The sequence below is a fragment of a genome, unplaced genomic scaffold (assembly GCF_019419815.1).
Source record: "Pyrus x bretschneideri cultivar Hongxiangsu unplaced genomic scaffold, Pyrus_bretschneideri_v1 Contig25, whole genome shotgun sequence".
Lineage (NCBI taxonomy): Eukaryota > Viridiplantae > Streptophyta > Magnoliopsida > Rosales > Rosaceae > Pyrus > Pyrus x bretschneideri.
Genome location: NW_025999557.1, coordinates 5,575,765 through 5,591,958, shown reverse-complemented (window position 1 = coordinate 5,591,958; position 16,194 = coordinate 5,575,765). Strand labels below are relative to the sequence as shown.

At 38.0% G+C, this 16,194-nt stretch overlaps 2 protein-coding genes across 2 annotated transcripts; one reads left to right on the top strand and one right to left on the bottom strand.

The window, feature by feature from the left end:
* Window positions 1–822: 822 nt before the first annotated feature.
* On the bottom strand, window positions 823–5,770 carry LOC103940418 (uncharacterized protein C57A7.06). Its single transcript, XM_048586813.1, has 11 exons — window positions 5,311–5,770; window positions 4,903–5,029; window positions 4,251–4,720; window positions 3,655–3,876; window positions 3,189–3,521; window positions 2,675–3,046; window positions 2,505–2,585; window positions 2,340–2,423; window positions 1,869–2,252; window positions 1,548–1,679; window positions 823–1,333 (listed from the first exon to the last, which is right to left on the bottom strand). The coding sequence occupies exons 1-11, from the start codon at window positions 5,629–5,631 to the stop codon at window positions 1,154–1,156; spliced, it is 2,706 nt and encodes a 901-aa protein (XP_048442770.1). The 5' UTR covers window positions 5,632–5,770; the 3' UTR covers window positions 823–1,153.
* A 681-nt stretch (window positions 5,771–6,451) lies between these two features.
* Window positions 6,452–8,368, top strand: LOC103940417 (60S ribosomal protein L13-1-like). The gene is made up of 5 exons (XM_009350533.3): window positions 6,452–6,602; window positions 6,764–6,879; window positions 6,972–7,105; window positions 7,708–7,866; window positions 7,960–8,368. Exons 2-5 carry the CDS (start codon window positions 6,771–6,773, stop codon window positions 8,179–8,181), a joined length of 624 nt encoding a protein of 207 aa, XP_009348808.2. The 5' UTR covers window positions 6,452–6,602; window positions 6,764–6,770; the 3' UTR covers window positions 8,182–8,368.
* The last annotated feature ends 7,826 nt before the right edge of the window (window positions 8,369–16,194 follow it).

Here is a 16,194-nt window from a genome sequence, read left to right as displayed (position 1 = left end):
AAACGGCGCCGTTCGGCTCGGTAGTTTGGCGGGCTTTTGGGAAACTGGCCGTATTTTACTTGAAGGAAAACACCGGGGTGGGCTTTTGGACTTTCAAGATTTTAAGCGGTTTTTTTTAGGTATTTTAACGAAAAACTACCGGTATTGTTCACTTGAAGATGATACTATTCATTTTACCTTTTATTTTTTCTTTATTGTTAAAACTCAAAATTTTCAAACCTTTTTTATTAATTTTTTTTTAATTCAGAATTTAACTATACTTCTTTTATATTTATATTTACACAAGTAATATTTTCTACGATTTAAATTTGGCGAAAGAAACACACTTCTCTAACCAACCGTTTACTTGAAATTTGAATTCAAGCAAAATGAATTAATAAAAGGCGTACACAAGAAGTTAAAAATATGTTAAGAGTTAAATGATTGTTATATGACAAAAGATAAGTGAAGTGGCGAATTCATTATTTCCTCTTGCAGTAACACTTGAGCCAGTAGGGCACCTTGTTCGAACATGGTTAGCAAGCTACGATGACAAATGGATCGTTTGAAAGTGTTCTTAAAATGACTGAAAGTTCTTTTGATAAAAACTTTTTTTGAAACTAATCATTTGTAAAAACACAAGTGCATCTAAAAAAGTACTTGAAGTGCTTCCTACTAGAGCTTTTGAAACTCAAAAAGAGTTCGCTTTCAATCAATTTAAAAACACTTTTAAACGCCCTAAAACATGTTTGAACTTAAACATGAACAAGTCAGTTAAAATAAGAAGGAAAAGGACAATGGTAAAATGACATCCTCTTCAGTAAATTTAGTTCCAAGAACTTGTGAAAAATGAAAACACAAATACAATAACACAGCATGTATACTACAGCAGTAAAATTCAAATTAGGTTTTCCTAAAATGTTAAATAGCTTTAATATATAGCTGATACAGTTTCTACCAAACTACTGCATGCAACACAGGAGAAGAGAAAAGAATAAAAGATACAAAAATTATGGCAATTGAATTTCAACCAGCACGTACAGATTAAGTATCCCAGCTCGATCTGTCTTCTCTTCTCACTAGTTCATCTTCCAAAACGTAGAAAATTGATGACGCTTACGCCATGGAAAGAATGGAACTGGAAAAAAATTACCCGAAAACAGTTTTGCATTAATCAACTCTTGAGCTTAGTCTTCACCTTTGTCACAATTTTGTCGCTACCGCTTTTACTCTTGTTACTCTTATTCTTCTTTTTCTGTTTCTTTCCACTCTGTTTGTGATCCTCTACTTTTCCTTGAGGATTCACCTCCTCAAACTCGACCGGTCTTATAATTACACCGGGTCTCTTCATCACCTGCACACAATTGCATTTAAGGTGAGGAATGAGAAGCGCCATAGCATCCAACATCCGGCTTAGGGAAACAAAAGACGGATCAAATGTGGTATTGAAGAATTCATCAATGGATGCAAACTCAAGCATATCCGTATGGCAAAGTAATAGATGTAAAAGAGTAATAATTCACTACAATAATAGTCAATCTCTGGTAGAATTGTAACAAGGCACTTACTTCAGGCCGATTAAGAGCTCCAACAGCACTTGCAGGGTTGAATTCAGGACCCAGGGGCATGCGAATGCTCTGTTCAAAAACTTCTTTGGATGTGAAAGGGTAAGGTAATGTTTTTGTGAAAAGTTTCTCCGCCTGTCAAATTCAAACACAAAGGACCAGTTAAGCACCAAATACAAGCAGAATCCCAGACACTTGACCATTAACCACTGCTCTGTCTACTAATTCCTATCATTCAATGTTTCCATGTGAATTCAAACATTAATTTGTATGGGATATCACCAATTTAATGAAAAGTGAATGCTACTAGGAAAAACGCATAACCTTTTTATCCAACTTTTCCGAGATAATAACACGTTTAAGATGTGCATCCTTCCTCTTTTTAAGGGTTTCTTCTCTCTTCTTCTTGGCATCTTCGTGTTCTTTTTGCATCCAAGAAGGTAAGCCTTTCTTTTTCTGTACATGAGTCCACTGACCCCAGCCAGGGAGTAAAGTCGGCTTTTCGGGTTCAGGGTTTTCCTCATTCAGAACTTCCTGTTTCTCCTTCTCAAATTCATCCTCTACATCATCCGCTGCAAAGGCTTGACGAATTAGCTCAGCTTGAGAAGGAAGGCGGTATTCATCTTTTGGATCTGAAGTAAGAAATCCATCTACCATCTGCCCCTCGCTATTTGCATCACTATCCTCATCCAAATCCTCCACACGTTCCTGTAATGGAAACATGTTTAAAGAGTTAAGCAGGGCAATCAACCATAAATGTAGAAAATCCAAATTTTCTATGTAAAGAAATCATACTTGCAGATTTTGATTCCGCTCAACTGATTCCAGGGGACGAATAGACTTTCTACCATTTGCATCCACTCTATTGCCACTTTTTATCTGCACACATCACACAAATACCAGTAATTACCAAAAAGAGAGGGGGACGGGCATATTCATCAATGAAAGACAAAAACTAACCTTTTTCCACGAGCCTGAAGCAAAAATAGAAACCTCATGTGTTGTCTTCGGACCTGGGGCTTGAACAATATCACCGAAGTTCTGTAACACCACGAAATAGAAAATTTCATGCTCATGGATCAAAAGAGAGGTGTTCAAGAAGTACAGGAAAAATTAAGAAACCGCTTTACCTTGAAAAGAGAATCGTTGTGATTTTGAGAATCTTCATGAAGTAGCGCAGCACTAATGTTGACATCCTTGTACAAATCACTACTTCTGTCTTTCTCAACATCAACATTTTCTTCGGGCTCCAAGTCATCTTCACTATCACTATTAGCATAATAATTATCTGATCTCATTTTATTGTCTGCTTTGGTCTTATTACTTGATTCTGGAGCCTTATTTTTAGATCCATTGAAGACCATTCTACCACTTGGAGGGCCCACTTTCAGATTATCTGCCCCACTTGAATCCTCCAATGGGTTTGACCATGATTCATACTCTTGAAGAGCAAGTTTAGCTTCTTCAGCAGCTGCCTCATTCTTTTTTTTCAATCCACGCACCTATGCCAAAACAAACCAGGAAGAAAATTTAACTTACAAATATAAAAGCAACCGACTAACAGCCCCTTTGTTCTGTGGTAGTTGTACATTGCTACTAGATCTTTTAATATTTCGAAACTAGCAAGAAAAAGCAAAGCTTTACCATAAAAGGTAATGAAAGCACTCCTGAGTTAGGCACTTCAGCATCATCTATCAGCACATTACGTGTCTTCTCCTTTGCTTTTTCTAACAGCTTCGCTGCCCTAGCATGGTCTGAACCAGGTGAATATACATCTATATCATCCTCGTCACTACTGTCATCACTGCTGCTGCTACTACCGTCTTTCATAGAATTCATTTTTCTTGTCAGCTGAGCATGCAGGTGCTGCTGTTCAGCTATAGCAGCCCGAGTACCTTCATCTTGGACATCTATACCACGCTCTTTGATGCGCTTTGTCCACTTGGAGCTACCTTTGTGCCTCAGAGTCATTCTTTCCTGGATCAAGTTGACAAGGGCCAAAAAGTTAACCATGTCTTGTTGCTTCTATAATCAAGAATGTTTCTTGAGGAAGTAATTCATTAAACAATACAAATAATCTACAACCTATACACGGGGAAAAAGCAATCACCTTTGCTCGTTCATACTCTTGCTTCATTGCAAGTTCTTTAGCAGCGTCTGGATCCATTTGACTTTGTGCAGATGTTGCTTTCAATCTATCTTTCTTCAACAAACGATGATAAGTTTTGGATTTGATCTTTTTTATGTGTTTTGACTTCATTTCATGACGAAAGAGAAGGCTGCGCATTTTGGCCATTCGATTATGGCGGTCTCTTTCATCTTCAGCGGATACCTGGGAAGCAAACAAGAACAAGAAAATGATAAAGTAGTTTATTTTCAATATAGACAGAAAAAGACCAAAAAGAATAAATAGGCACAGAAACATGAGAGATTATTGACAACCAAACAGAGGATACAAAAGGCTGAAAAAGTAAAGTAACAACGATCGTTGTAATAATCAAGGATGATCAAGGTGCAACTTCGTTACCGATCAAGTTAACATGAAGGTTTTATCAACTATCACAATCTCATTTCAATCATCTCAAAGAACTTTTAGTGTCACGTCGACATTTGCCAGATGAATTAGCAACAGATGACACTAAGTTTCCGAAAATTATCTTATAAGACAATAAATTCCTTAAGTGTACTAGCCTGTGAGATACATACCTTATTTAATTCAAGAAGCCTTGAACCGTCTTTTAGGTGAGCATCTTTAACCTGGTCATCATAAACTAATGACGCAATTTTCTTTTCAAATTCAGTTCTAGGTTTGAAATCAGATGTCGTTGAAGATCGTAAATCCATATCATCATCAAAATATATGGTAGGCGCCTCCCTGTTCCTCTTAATGATTGGTTCCCACTTTCGTAGTTCTTCCGTTGATTTTTCATATGCTGCCATCCTCTCCAATTTCTCTTGATCTGCTTTTGGAAGTGGAGCTGGAGTAGGAACGGATTTCTTTTCAAGATGATGTATTCTCTTTCTCAGTTTGCTATAACCAGATTTTCCATGGAGAGGGTTCAGAAGGTCTTCAATGCTAACAGGCCCTTCACCATCCAAAGTATCACGTGTAGGGTTATACTCAGACTCGGGATATGCCTCTGATACAACAACATTGGTATTCCTCTTCTTCTTCCCTGACAAAGACATTATATTCACAGGCAGTCAAGTCATTAACAAATATCCTCAAGTCATGGACAGTTAACTCTGAACGCATAATCAGTGATTTTAAACAAATCCCATCTTCGAAATTGCATCAATTTAGTTCTAAAGATAAACACAAAGTAAATTTGGCTCTAAAGTATAAGCATTGTCTTACCTTCAAAAGCCGGGATTCGTGTGCTTCCTTGCCTTCCATCATCATCATCATCATCATCACCTTCACCCCCACCCTCTCCAGCCTCCCCCATGTCATTGTCATCATCCTCAGATGACACATTTTCATCCTACAATCAATACAGATAGTATCAATGACAGAAATTCAAGAAAACCGAGCTCAAATTCATGCTATTATACAACATAAGAACAAGCTCTGCAAAGTAAGATATATCCTCATCGTCGAAGAACACATTTCGTCCTACGATAAATATGGTTAGTATTGATAACAGAAATTCAAGAATAAATAGCACAAATTCATGCTACTATGCAAATTAAGAACAATCACTACAAAGCAAAATATTACAAAAACATACACGACAAGAGACATTGTAATCCGATAGTAGCGAACCTCAAATTCATCAGGAAGCTGATACTCGAGGTTCTCGACCGGGTCGAATCGGCGGTTCTTCCTTTTCTCCTCCTCAGGCAGCTCCTCTTCGTACTCGTAAAAGTCCCGGCCATAAACCTCCGCCTCATCGGAATCAATATCTTCATCTTCGATAGGGTTTAAGCGTTCGACCTCCTTTCGGAGAACGTTGGGCAAACGAGGGCCTTTTCTCTCTCTTGCGTCGGCGCCTTTCTTCTGCTTCTTGCCGCCGGGCTTGCCTCTCTTTCCCTTTGCCTTGTCTCCGCCGCCGCCGTCTATGGATTTTCGCTTCGTCTGCGCCATGTCGTATGTGTGAAGAAGGGAAGGCGCGGTTTCGGGCGGCGAATTTGCAGCTTATTTGCGTTAGTGACGGTAAGTCGGTGACCAGTGAGGGCCGCGCAAACCTATTGCTCTGCCTCTGATTAAAATACAAATAAAAATAAAAAATGAAGAAGAAAATGAAAAATTGACCCAACCTAAAGAAAGTGAGCCTTTGCAGACTCAACTAGGCTCCTTTTTTAGGTTCACATCTGGGCCCATGCTCGGCCCATGTATTTTTCATTTTCTAGTAAGAACCCAACAGTAGATTTGACATTTTGGACCCGATCAGACATGCTAATATTAGTATTTGGATGAATGTTTAACGAGTCGGATCGCTAACGGGTGAACTCGTTAACAACCAATTAAATAACGGGTCAATTTGGGTCAACCCTTTAGTTAAGGATGTTTGAGTAATTTCAGTAAAGTCTTAACAACAAAAAATAAACTCTATGAAAAAAAAAAAAATGTTAACGGGTGAAACAGGTGACTTATTAGATTAATGGGTTGGGTTCGGATGACCCGTTAGCTTAACGGGTCGGATTGAACCCGACCCAAATCCGATAAACCCGACGCGTTTACAAGTCTACCCAATAGGTTCACATGTGTGTTGAAGCGTAGCGAGTGACGTAAGCATAAACAATTGTATCAACATACATTTTTAGCGAAACGTTGAATTCTTTTTAATCATATTAAGTAATCCATGTGATCTTGGTTAATCGTCGTACATATGTTCATCTATAATAGTTTTTGGCAATCCAAAGTCACCATCTACATGTATTGGGCCTTCATGGGCCTTAATCAATTGCTATTGTAAACTGTCGTGAGAATCGAAGCCTGGCCCATGACCCGAAAAGACTCAATGCCGTCTTTATAAAATCCAAAAACCCTAGCATGCCATCCCTTCCTACTGCCGCGGGAGAGCGAGAAAGAAGAACATCCGGCGATTTCATCAGGTTCTCCCTCTCATTTCTCTTTCCCTATCTATCTTTCTGTAGAAATCTCCAAACGAAGATCCAAGTGTTTTAATCTGCACATATTTAGATCTCTAGGGTTTATCGTTCCTGCAATCCTGTGTATTTTCCATAATTTTTGTTTTGTATCGATTGCGTTATAGGTGAGCCATGGTGAAGCACAACAACGTTATCCCGAGCTCTCACTTCAGGAAGCATTGGCAGAACTATGTCAAGACCTGGTTTAACCAGCCTGCCAGGAAGACCCGCAGAAGAACTGGTGAGTTACTATATTTCTTTCAAGTAGGGTTTACTGAGATTTGTGAGGTGTAATTTGTAATATGACTCCCGACTGTTGTGAAATGTCCACAGCTCGGCAGAAGAAGGCTGTGAAAATCTTCCCTCGGCCGACCACCGGCCCACTCCGTCCCATTGTTCATGGACAGACGTTGAAGTACAACATGAAAGTGAGGGCTGGCAGGGGATTTACTCTGGAAGAGTTGAAGGTCAGTTGGGTCGATTTACGACAATTTTATAACTTTTCGGAATTAGTGTTGTTTCTTATGGGTTGCTGATATGGTGCTTATGGTGTTATGTTTTATTGGGAACTGCTTCGTTTTGTTTTCATGTATCTTCCCATTGTCGATTAAGAAAAACCGGAAGTTTGAACATATCTGGATTGTACTACATTAGAGAAAATGATTTACACACACCCTTTTTATCGTTCTATGCCCCCCTGCTCATTTCTGTCCATTGATTTTCTTTGGTTTATTCAATCCAACAGCTAGAGATTGAAAGCATTGATTTTCTTTGGTTTATTCAATCCAACAGCTAGAAATTGATAGGCGTGTGTAGGAAGAGGAGAAGGTGTGTGGAGATCACTTTTCTTACATTAGTTTTGAAGTTAAATACTTCTTAGAATAAATACTGAGTGTTTTCACTTTTTAAACATTTCCAGTTTCATTGGTTTATTCAAGAATGCATACTATAAATATGGTCTGAAAATTGGTATCCGTAATTCAACTTTGGTTTGTTTGATTTTGCTAAAGATTTCAAGACACTTTTTTACGATGATTTTAACAAGCTGTTTACCTTGACTGCTTACCAGTCGGCTGGCATTCCAAAGAAGCTCGCACCAACCATTGGAATTGCAGTTGACCATCGCAGGAAGAATCGTTCCCTTGAGGGACTTCAAGCTAATGTACAGCGTCTGAAGACATACAAGGCCAAATTAGTGGTCTTCCCAAGACGCGCTAAGCAGTTCAAGGTGATGCTAAGTGTTTGATGAAGATTAGTTTCAAGAAAGTTGATTTTTCTGTGTGTGGTATCTTATCTGCATGTGTAAATTTTTTTGTTACAGGCGGGCGATTCTCCTGCAGAGGAGATTGCCAATGCCACCCAACTCCATGGCCCCTACCTTCCAATTGCACGTGAGAAGCCGACGGTTGAGCTTGTGAAGGTTACTGACGAGTTGAAGTCATTCAAGGCATATGACAAACTCCGTGTGGAGAGGATGAACAAACGCCATGTTGGTGCCAGGCTTAAGAAGGCAGCTGAGGCCGAAAAGGAAGAAAAGAAATAGAGAACTTTTACCCTTTTAACGAGCCATTTGAATCGTCTTCTGTTCTCGGAGGAATTTTGTTTTAGGTTATCTGTTTACCGAACTTCTTTCTTGGATACATTAATGTTAAGAGTTCGTAATGTCACTTAATTTCGTGGAATTTAAAGAGTTTATGCTTTATATCTATCTTACACGATTCATATTGTCATATTTGGCCTTGTGATTGCACTAGTTTCGGATTTTGATATCTTGAATGCATTAATAGAGATTTTTATCCATGATCATTCATTTTCATCTTCTCGTGAAAAATCTTTGTTAAACAAGGAGAAATGACAAAATATTTTCAATTTTTGTCAAATTATTTTATCTCATTGTTTATTAAACTGAGGATATTTTTGTTATTTTGGTCTTTATTTAATAGAGATTTTTCTTGGAATGATCAAAATGATTAATGGTAGACAAACTTAATGATCATTTCTATCGATTCAATCTTAGGGATAAAAGTAAGGAATTATGCTAATCTCAAAGATTATTTTGGAGAAAAAAACCTATAATAATTGGTTGATAAACAAGTGTGTTGATGGTTGATAGGTTTTGTGTTCTAAATATAGTTTGGTATAAACATTTAGGTACATAAATTCATTATAATATAGTTCGGCATAAATATTTTGGTACACTTACTCATTATAATATTTCAATACAATCATTTAGGTACACTTACTCATTATGATATACTTAGGTACGGTCATTTACACTTATGTACATATTTTTCTTATGTGTCACTGATTTTTTTTATATTGTTTTCTCATTAAGGTTTATTTATAATTGGAAAAACTAAAATGTGCATATTAATAAATTCAAAATTTTAATGTGGAGGCATTAAATAAAAAAATTAAAATATTTTTTGTTTTTTAAATTTCAATCCTTTTAATATTTAAATAAAATGAAGTTTAGATAAATGCCTGATACAAGATTCGAAATTGAGTTTTATCCCTTCTTTTATTTAAATACCAACATTTACATTCCATGTCATTTTTATTTTATTTGGCAATTTCATGAATTTTTTTTTTTTAAGTTTACACTAATTCATTATAATATATTTCACATACATACCTTGGTACGGTAACTCGTTAACAACAAGCAAACAAACGAGCTCATTATAAATCTATTTTGATACAAACATTTAGCTACACACACAAGCAAGAATTAAGATACCCAATTTTCTAGGTTCGTCGAATCACAAATCGCATACTATAAACGAAAATCTCTTACAAAAACAACGAAGACAAAAATCAGGGACGCCAAAGCGTAGGATCGAATCACAGTCCACAGTGATGCGGGCACATCAATCCAGCACCTGTATGTCAAATAAGGCAGCTGTTTCCAGAGCATTATTTCCTTCCTGTGACTGCTGCTTAATCTCCTCAGCCAATCTCACCCTCCACCCAAATCCTTCCTTCGAGGATACAAGTTTAGAAATTTCTGCAGCAGGGTGGACAACTATGGGCGGCTAGGATATTCTGTGAGCTCGATGCACCAGTTTCAGGTATAGACCATTGACGCATTCTTTGCTTTTGTCACTCGCTTGTTCAGTTTCGAGACCCTGAGCCATTTCCAAGCCAATTTGTTGAAGATACGGGACTTGTGATCAATGAATTTGCGGCGTTTGTGAGAAATAATGACAAGACAATCATAAAGACTCTCCACTTTCACACTTCTGTGTCAATCACAATTTTTCTGTCTTCCTTCCACTTTATTAGTTTTGCGGTCTCTTCATGATCTTAACACATGTTTGATCTTTTGGGTTAAACTCACTATTCACTTTTTTTTCTTTTTGGTTATATTGTAATTAACAATATCGAACTCATTTTCATCTGTCATTTTTTAAAGAATCTAAGCATAAGCTCAACTCAGTTGAATGATGAGTGAGGCCTTGACTTCATGTATATAGAGATTACATTAATATGTTTGTTACTGATTACAAGTATTCAAATTTACAAAACAACTATCAGATTACAAAGAGATATAGATAAACTAGGATTGATCGGATTGTGATATCCTTTGACTAATGTTTGAACTGGTGGAATCTGTGTGAATCGCGGGAGCTGGGATTTCAAACGTAGATGACGTGGATTGCTGACTTGGCACTATTTGGGACTTGGATTGCTGACATGGTTTGTCACTCCCCCGCAAGCTCAACGGGCGCTGGCGAATGGGGAGCTTTGAGACAAGATATGAGAACCGAGACGTTGAAAGCCCTTTGGTTAACAAATCTGCAAGCTGATCAGTAGTAGCCACGTAACCCATGTCAAGTTCCTTTCGGACGGCTTTTTCTCAAACATAATAATTAATAATCTACTTCAATATGTCGCATGCGTACTTGATAGACTGGATTTGAAGCAACTGCTAGGGCACTTATGTTGTCACACCATAGACATGGAGGAGCAACAGATAAGTGAATGTCTCCAAAAAGTTGTCTAAACCATGACAAAGTGGCTGCAGTGTATGCCAATTGACGCCTCTTTGTTGGAGTGAGAGACACCCCGTTGTTTCTTGGAACTCCAAGAGATAAGATTATCCCCTAAATAGCCATCTGTGGATCGTCGGTCATCATGATCCCCCGCATAGTCAGCATTGGCAAATGCCGTGAGTACCAAAGAACTGGGCTTGTACACGAGAGCATGGTCATGAGTGCCTTTTGAGTATCAAAGAATTCACTTCACTGCTGCCCAGTGAATGGAAGTGCGAGAATGCATGCATTAGCATACCTAAAAAGCGATGTCTGGACGTGTGAAAGGTGAGTACTGAAGAGCACCTACGACACTTCGAAATGTAGTGCCTTCAGGAAGAGAATCACCCTCATATAAGCTTAGCTTGCGTCCAGGAGCAGCGGGAGTGGTAAGTGGCTTTGCATCAGCAATGCTTCTTGAGAAGATCAAAAATGTATTTAGACTGAGATAAGTACATGGCCTGAGAGTTACGCATTATTTCCATCCCCAAAAAATAACTTAATGGACCCAGATCCTTCATAGAAAACATATTTCCAAGTTGTGCAATCAGATTTGAAATATGTGAAATGTTATTTCTCGTGATGAGGATATCATCCACGTAATCAGTAGACAACAGTTTTACCATTGAAGAACGTAAATAGTGAGGAGTCGGCAACGGAAGCAATGAAGCCCATGCCTTCGAGATGATGGGAAAAACACTGAAACTAGGCACGAGGTGCCTGTTTTAATCCATATAATGACTTACATAGACGACAGACATGAGAAGAAAACTGGGGATCAACAAAACCTGAAGGCTGGCGCATGTAAACTTCCTCAGCTAGCGTTCCATGAATGAATGCATTTTGTACATAAAGTTGTCGAATGGGCCATTGGAAATGGAGAGCAATGGACAAGATCATACGAATGGTGGCATGAGTCACAACTGGACTAAATGTTTCACTATAATCAAGGCCTTCATGTTGATGAAATCCATTGGCAACGAGACAAGCTTTATACCACTCAATTGAACCATCAGATTTTCCTTTAATGCGATAAACCCATTTGTTTGGCAGCATATTCATTGATGAATGAAGAGGAACGAGAGTCCATGTTCCGGTACGTTGCAATGCATTGAACTCGTCAGCTATGGCTGTTCTCCATTCAGGAAACTTATTGGTTTGGGAAAAACATGTAGGCTCAACTATATCATTAGATAAAACAGTATGAAAGCTGTATTTAGGATTGGGTTTCCTAATGCTATCCATTGCTCGATTGACCATTTGGTGGTGACTGAGAACAGTAGAAGAAATAGTTGGTAAACTTGAATTCACAGGTGAGGATTCTAGGATAGGTGCTACGGTAAGTGGTGGGTAGGGTTGGTTGTAGAGATTTGTGTTTGAGTTGGTAAAGGGGTGAGGATAGGATTGGTAAGTGTATAAGGGAGTTGCATGGAGAGGGTAAGTTTATGGGGAGAGGAGACGGTGGAGATGGGGTTTGTTGAGATGGGAGAGTTGGTGTGGGTTGAGTAGTGTTAATAGGATTACGATTGGGGTGAGGCGGTGGAGGTGATGGATGATAAGTTGGGGAGAAAAATGTGATGGATCAATATCTAGGATAGGGGAATTCGTTGATGAAGTTACATCCGTAGTAGGAGTGAACTCTTGGCGAGAAAGAAAAATGCGACCTGTGGACATATCTAGACATCGAAATCCTTGTTAGTTTAAAGAATATCCTAAGAAAACATATTTTTTGGATCGAAATTCAAGTTTGTTTGTGTTATAGGGTTGAAGATATGGAACACAAGCATAACCAAGAACTTAAAAAAAAATAAAAAAAAATAAAAAAATCATATTGAGGAGGTTTTGAAAACATTTTTGAAAGGGACTCTCATTACGTAAAACTTTGGTTGGTAGCCTATTAATTAGGTAATTGGCAGTGTGAAACACCTCATCCCAAAAAGAGGTGGGGATAGAGGCATGAGCAAGTAAGGTTAATCCAATTTCAACTAAATGACGATGTCTTCTTTCTGAAATTCCATTTTGCTCAGGGTGATAAGGACATATGAGACTATGATTAATTACATGATTAGCAAAGAATTGTTTGAAATTATTGTTTATAAATTCTCCTCCTCCGTTAGATTGAAAGGATTTGATGGTTGTGTTAAACATATTTTCAACAAGCTTTTTAAATGACACAAATGTAGCAACACACATCCTATTTTAATTTTTCGAAAAATCATCAACAAACACGACATAATACTTAAAACCATTCATTGAACATGTGGGAGAAGTCCATATATCGGAGTGAATAATTTCTAATGGAAAGGATGAAAAAGAAGTAGACAAACTAAATGCTAACTTATGGCTTTTATCTATGGGACATGAGTAGCAAAAGTCATGAGTTACATTACCACTAATTGGTAATTTATTTCTATTAATTAAAAGCTTCAAAACATTTGATGACGGATGCCCTAACCGAGAGTGCCACAAAATGTTTGACACTCTACTTCCTACAAATGCATGGACGCCACTGTTATTTGATGAGACATTCGAAAAGGGGTAGAATCCATTCCTCCTCCGACCATGGAAAAAGGGTATTTCCCGTGTGAAGATCTTGGACACGATAAAAGGTAGGGTAAAGTGTTAAGGAGCAATTGTTATCATTGGTAAATTGATGGATTGAAATGACATTGGTAGAAGCATTAGGGCAGATTAAGGTATTTGGAAGGTTAAATTTATGGTGTGGTGTGTGAATGCAAGAGGAACCAATATGAGTGATATCCAAACGTATTCCACCCACGACTCCATTTACATGATCTGTTCCGTTGTAAGGACGTGGATTGGTGACCTAACCAGAGTCATTGGTGATGTGTGCATTGGCACCAGAGTTAAATAACCAATTTTGAACTGCAGAGGCTGAGGCTGAAGACGATGGTGCATGCAATAGTAGCAAAGGCTTAGAGTTTGGGTACTGGGACACGTCCTTCATATTCCATGTTCAAGCATTTGTAGCAGTCAATCGCAGAATGACCCAAAAGGTGACAAATTTGGTAGTGTATGTGTCCAGAAGAATTACCAGGAGAATGATAAACACCAAGAACTCCATCATTGACAGCATGAAATTGAGCTCCATGATGATGATTTGGATTTGCAGGCATGTATTGATTTCTCATATTTGATGATGAGCCACGTCCTCCACGATATATAATGGTGAAGCCAGGATTTTCGAGGGGAGGGGCGAAATTTAAAAGCATAATATGTTCCCAAAAAAAATGTAGGCAATCAAATTCTTTTAGATAGTAGACAATATTAATGTCGTTAATAATTTATCAATACAAACAACTTGCAATTGTTGTCAGTGATACTTCATATCCTGAAAATGTCGCATAATAGGTTCATTATCAACAAAAGCAAAAACATATCTCTCAATATAAACAACCAAGCTATCACACAATTGTTATACATCTCTCAAATAATAAGAACACTAATATCATTCTCCTCACAAAAGTTTTGTATACCATGAAACAAGTTCTCAAATTCATCATTTCTCAAAAATTAAGGAACAAAAAATAAAATTATTTTAAATACTAGAAATCTAGAACAATAACAAACATCAATCTTCTGTATTATAATTTCAAATACTCAAAGTAATAATAAGAATTGAAAAAGAACAATAACAAACATCAACCTTTTGTATTTCTGTACTCTAAACAAATAAGAGAGGGAAAAGAATTGCACATATTAATGTAAACGACACCGTCTAGTTTCAAAAAAATCAAGTCGTCTTCTTCCCTTGAAATCAAAACCCACAAGTGCAGTGCCCGCAGGTTTCAGTAGGTTGAGAGGATCGGAGAGGCTGAATTCTCGCTTTCAGTGGCAATTTCCAACGACCGGAGGAGCGGCCGCCCCTCCTTGCCTCTATATAGCTTAGCTAGTGCTCCATGATAAGAGGAAGAAAACATTCCACGATCACAATAGCCACTGATGCCACCACGACCACCTTGAGTGGCAGCAAGAGTCGTTGGTCCAATTTCAGCAACAAATGAGAGGTGCATATTTTGTCTGCGTTCAGCGCCTATGAGAAGGGCTTCAAGTGCACTGTAGCTAATTGCTTCCTCACGAGCTTGAGCGGAGGCAACTATACTTTCATATGCTAGGCCAACGTTGTTAAGTATAATAACTACTAAACTCGAATCGGATACGGGAGCACCAGAGTGACAAGGTATCAGTATGGCAATTTATTTTATCCAAAAATTCATAAATGGAAGAATCACCTCTGTGAGTGTTCATTAACTCACTACGGAGTTGGAGAAAACGACCAGTGGATTGAGAGACATATATCTCACGAAGAGTGGTCCAGGAAGAATGGGAACTAGTTTTCCCAATCAAGGCTGCTAGTATAGTAGGATGAACGAACGAGTTTATCCACGACATTACCATGGCATCCTGCTATATCCAGGTGTCAAATTCAGGATTCACAAAGTTTGTGATGTTGCCAGTGTCATCTTTCAGGAATGCAGGTGGGCATTTGCTTGTTCCATCCATAAAGGAAAAAAGATTTCTACTTCTAAGTAAGGGTAACATATGGGCTTGCCAGAGGGGATAGTTCGTGCGATCTAATTTGATCGTAAGAAAATTGGAAGCATTGGCCATCACCACGGCCATCAATACTACAAAAGTGGCTTAATGTGTCGGAGACTGATGGCTGTTTTATACAATATACTGTCGAATAAGACATTTCTGATAGCCTCTTTACATCATGTCGGATGAAAAAACAGTATTGTCACTTATAACAGACATAGACTATAAATGTCGGATATAACCAACAGTAAGACATTGTTATCCGACATAAACAGTGAAGTGGAAAATTCCCGCCCTTTAGTATGTCCGTCAGATAGTTTTTAGTTTTTTTTTTTTTAAACAACAGTGTCAGATAAAAGGAGAATAGTGTCACTTTCAACCGACATAAAATTAATGTCGGTTAAAGAACCATGTCTGGCGCTTCTACCCGACAACATATTTTTATTTTAAAATATTTTGAAATGGTGGTGTCGGTTTTAACCGACTGAATCATCAATTGGGTAGTGCGCTCAGAGGGTTGTCGATTATAGCTGACGGAATAATGAATTGGGTAGAGTGATGCTAGTGGGTTAGAGTTGGTGTTGGTTTTTGGCGACATAATTACTTTTACTAGCGATTTTAACCGACGCTATGTTTTCACCCTTAATAAAACTCATTTCTTCCCCCATTTCCTCTATGTGCCCCTTTTCCTCCCCCTTTCCCTCTTCACCTGCTTATTTTTCTTTAGTTCTCTCTTTCTCCTACTGCTTCCAGCAGCCTTTGCCATGGATAAACAATTCGAAGAACAACATTCTGAAGAGCAACAATTTGAAGAGGAAGAGTTCGAAACTGGTTCGTTTCAAAATTATTTTTATTATCTTCAGTTTGTGTTTTGTATTTTGACTAATATTATGCTTAAATTGAAAATTGGTTATTGTTTCTTGGAGTTACGTATCCTTTGGTTTTTAAATATGCATCACAAATGT